This window comes from Ciona intestinalis, chromosome 4 (genome assembly GCF_000224145.3).
Source record: "Ciona intestinalis chromosome 4, KH, whole genome shotgun sequence".
Classification (NCBI taxonomy): domain Eukaryota; kingdom Metazoa; phylum Chordata; class Ascidiacea; order Phlebobranchia; family Cionidae; genus Ciona; species Ciona intestinalis.
In genome coordinates, this window is record NC_020169.2 from 2557311 (window position 1) to 2561683 (window position 4373).

A 4373-nucleotide genomic window follows, 5' to 3' on the forward strand; every position below is an offset into this window, starting at 1 on the left:
ATATTTTAGTTTTCAACAGCCAGGCTACCCTGGTAGCTTTTTTTTCACATATACCCAATCAAAAAAATCTATATTTTAGTTTTCAACAGCCAGGCTACCCTGGTAGCTATTTTTTCACACATACCCAATCAAAAAAATTTATATTTTAGTTTTCAACAGCCAGGCTACCCGGGTAGCTTTTTTTCACATATCCCCAATCAAAAAAATCTATATTTAAGTTTTTAACAGCCAGGCTACCCTGGTAGCTACCCAATGGTCTGGACTACAGGTCTAGCATACCCATGTTTACCAATACACTATCCCTATAATAATGGTAGCATTGTAATGATATGTTGTAGTGATGTGTTCGTATGGTACTTTACTGTTTTATATTTTTTATGATCTATATGTTTTGCGTGAACCGTTGTGTTTTTAAGAGTCGATCGCATGGTTTTGTTAAGTGACATTCAGTTTCCCCTTGGTTGTGTGATCGCGTGCACGGGCCGATTGGCAATACAAGATATAAAACGTTACAGCAGCAATGTGCTAGACCCAGGTTCCGTATATACCCAACAGCCTCCCCCGAGTTTAATTTCATTGCATAGAAATTAATATTTTGTTTTTGTGTCAAAAAACTATTCATTGTTTATTCGAACTTTCTGTAAGATATATGTAGCATATACGCGTAAATCGAAACAAGTACACGCATAAAATAAAATGTTTATTGTATTAATTTACAGCATAATAAACCACACGTGTAATATGATGGATATATAGGGAAGCGAACGTTTATTTACAACTGTTTAAGAAAAATGATTAATTTTAGTTCGGAAACTGCATCTGCTCATTATTATACCTTTATGCCATGACCTGCTGCGTGATTATAAATAGCAAGCCTATTCATGGCAAAGAATCGACGTATAAAGTTACTATGGCGTTTGCAGTTTGTCGGTTTAAGTATGCTTTCATTGTTGCCACGTTCTGGCAATTGAATGCAGTATTTCGCAAGCAGCTATTTGTATCTGAAATAATCGCAATATATAGTAGGGTGCGGAAGATGGGACATCTTTTTGTTCTATTTTCGTATTCCATTTGGTAGTAAACAAAGAAAATTCAAAGAATTATGAAACTGCATCCTCACGACTTCAAAAAACCGTTGTTAATTGTTTAAATATTTGGATATTATGCACCCTACAAAATATATAATGCAATCAAGACTGCATTACAACGTCTGACAGATTTTGTTGCAGTTACAGACTATAAGGTGTAATATGTAGTCGTGTTTACTTAGTACAACCATAAAAAGGATAGTACAGGCGTGTAATAATAAAATCTTAACACACTATTTGATTAGCTTATATCAACACTGCATGTGAATTTTTAAAGATTTAAAAGTACGCCGTCAATAAAAAGAGAAGATGGATTTCGTAAAAAAATCAGCCTTTTTAATGTTGCTGAGTCTACAAATCAGTTCAGTATTATGTAAGTTGTATTTGGTTTAAAAATAATTACAAACTAAAATATTTCGTAACATATATAGTACAGTGGGGGAAGATGGGGCACCTACTTATTCTATTTTCTCGTCCAATTTGGTATTTAAAAAAATCAAAGAAAAACTCCCATAGGCCGTTGTTAATTGTTTAAAACACGATCAGGATATTTGGATACTATGTGCTAAAGCTGTCACATCTCCCCCTACCCTACTGTAAGTTGGCTGTTGTTTCGTTGCAGCTAATTGCTCAAGCTCCAGCAGCACACGCCCGAGATCGAAACTATGTTGCACACAAGGAAGTATTGGCGCAGGTTATTGTTTAAATATATGGCCAACATGCGGCACTACCACCAACGCGAGTGCAAGTCCTGGTTCAGGTAATCCTACACTTGGTTTAAATTTGTTGTTTGAGTATCTTTACCACCGTTAGAGTGTCAATTCTGTTTTCCCAATCCATATGGTAGTAAACAAACAACAATCAAAGAATTTCGAAACCGCATACTCACGACTTCCATAGGCCGTTGTTATTTGTTTAAAACACGATCAGGACATTTGGATATTATGTGCTACAGGTGTCCCATCTTCCCCCACCCCACTATAGTTTATTGGTAAAGTTGTTCATCGGCCGGCAATATAAACATGTTGTTCACCAGGCAGCAGCAATAGTTAAATTGCACGAAAACTTAACCATCTAGTGTATTGTACTGGTTTAACTTTAATCATTCTACTTTTGCTATTTACAGTTCGTTGCTCAACCCACATCGATTGTCCAGGATCAGAGTTTTGCTATACAAGGGGAGCGGTGTATTGTTCACCATTCAGTGCAACCACAAAAAAGCCGAGTAAGTTGCAGTATATAGTAGGGTGGGGAAAGATGGGACACATTTTAGCTCCATTTCTCGTCCCATTTAGTAGTAAACAAAGCATATTTAAAGAATTATAAAACCGTCTGCTCACGACTTCCATAGACCGTTGTTAGTTGTTCAAAACATGATCAGGATGTTTGTATATTATTATCTTTCCCCCACACTAATATATAGTAGGTTGGGGAACGATGGGACACCTTTAGCACATCACATTCAAACAGTGTCATACTGTTCGCATGAACGACGTATAAAAGCGGCAAGGTGTTGGGGTAATGGGCCTAAATCGCAGTTTATTGGGAAAGATCTTAACCACATAGAATAGAAAGTTCAATATTTTTTAGGGTATAGTATGTTGCTCTTATTTTGTTTGCAGCTAATTGCTCAAACCATTTTGACTGCCCGGGATTGGAATTTTGTTGCACTCAAGGAAGTGGCGTTGGTTATTGTTCGGAGACATTCCGGTGTAAAACTACGACCACTACCACCACCACTACCACTACTACAAAACCAAAATCAGGTAGGTTAACCTATACCTTATCAAATATGTTATAGTCAAATATCTCTACCAGCGTGGAAAATCATTTTACATCTTCCCCCATCCTAGCTATATCAATTGTTCCGTAAAAACACATCATTGTAAATAAACGGTACCTGATAGAATACTGAATTTCGTGTGTGTCATTGGGGAAGTGATTTAACGGACATTACTTTTAACAACTCATTCTTCACTAATGGATTGTCTAAATCCATACCTAGTAAAATATCCCACTAAGTTATATGTGTGGTAACTCGCATAGGGTGACATTTCTGCTGCCCTGCCGCACAGTTACAAATAAGTATCATTCATTCAAAACCCTGATATATACTGCGTATTTGTGTCTGATTTCGATGCGGGGGGTAAGTGGAGGACAGAGGTCCGTTTCATGAGTTGTAACAGTCGCGAGACTCTGTGACGGAGTCATACTGTTCGCATGAACGACGTATAAAAGCGGCAAGGTGTTGGGGTAATGGGCCTAAATCGCAGTTTAATGGCAAAGATCTCAACCACACAGAATAGAAAGTTCAATATTTTTTAGGGTATAGTATGTTGCTCTTATTTTGTTTGCAGCTAATTGCTCAAACCATTTTGACTGCCCGGGATTGGAACTTTGTTGCACTCAAGGAAGTGGCGTTGGTTATTGTTCGGAAGCATTCCGGTGTAAAACCTATACCTTATCAAGTACGTTATAGTCAAATATCTCTACCAGCGTGAATGATCATTTTTTATTATAATTTATTGGTAAAGTTTTCACTGGGCGGAAATACGAAATGTATTTGTTTACGAGGCAGTATAGCAATAGTTATTGTACATTAATTACAGCAGCACAATTACACAGTCATCCATAGTGTATTATTTTGTTTGCAGCTAATTGCTCAAACCATTTTGACTGCCCGGGATTGGAACTTTGTTGCACTCAAGGAAGTGGCGTTGGTTATTGTTCGGAGACATTCCGGTGTAAAACTACGACCACTACCCCCACCACAACTATGGCTACCACAACTATGACTACCACCACCACTACTACAAAACCGAAATCAGGTATAGGTTAACCTATACCTTATCAAGTATGTTATAGTCAAATATCTCTACCAGCGTGGAAGATCATTTTTTATTATAGTTTATTGCTAAAGTTTTCACTGGGCGGAAATACGAAATGTAGTTGTTTACGAGGCAGTATAGCAATAGTTATTGTACATTAATTATAGCAGCACAATTACAGTCATCCATAGTGTATTATTGTGTTTGCAGCTAATTGCTCAAACCATTTTGACTGCCCGGGATTGGAACTTTGTTGCACTCAAGGAAGTGGCGTTGGTTATTGTTCGGAGACATTCCGGTGTAAAACTACGACCACTACCACCACCACTACCACTACTACAAAACCAAAATCAGGTAGTTTAACCTATACCTTATCAAGTATGTTATAGTCCAATATCTCTACCAGCGTGGAAGATCATTTTTTATTATAATTTATTGCTAAAGTTTTCACTGGGCG

At 37.3% G+C, this 4373-nt stretch overlaps 1 protein-coding gene across 2 annotated transcripts in view; it reads left to right on the forward strand.

The window, feature by feature from the left end:
• The first annotated feature begins 1228 nt into the window (after nucleotides 1-1228).
• Nucleotides 1229-4373, forward strand: part of LOC100178647 (bypass of stop codon protein 1-like) — a 6527-nt gene continuing 3382 nt past the window's right edge. The window contains exons 1-7 of one of the 2 annotated variants that reach the window (XM_026834264.1): nucleotides 1229-1461; nucleotides 1711-1848; nucleotides 2215-2313; nucleotides 2711-2854; nucleotides 3446-3556; nucleotides 3743-3916; nucleotides 4127-4270. In XM_026834264.1, the coding sequence (XP_026690065.1) occupies nucleotides 1398-1461; nucleotides 1711-1848; nucleotides 2215-2313; nucleotides 2711-2854; nucleotides 3446-3556; nucleotides 3743-3916; nucleotides 4127-4270 (874 nt within the window). In that variant the 5' untranslated portion in view covers nucleotides 1229-1397. The remainder of the gene's footprint in view (nucleotides 1462-1710; nucleotides 1849-2214; nucleotides 2314-2710; nucleotides 2855-3445; nucleotides 3557-3742; nucleotides 3917-4126; nucleotides 4271-4373) is intronic. The other variant, XM_026834263.1, reaches the window with a different exon arrangement.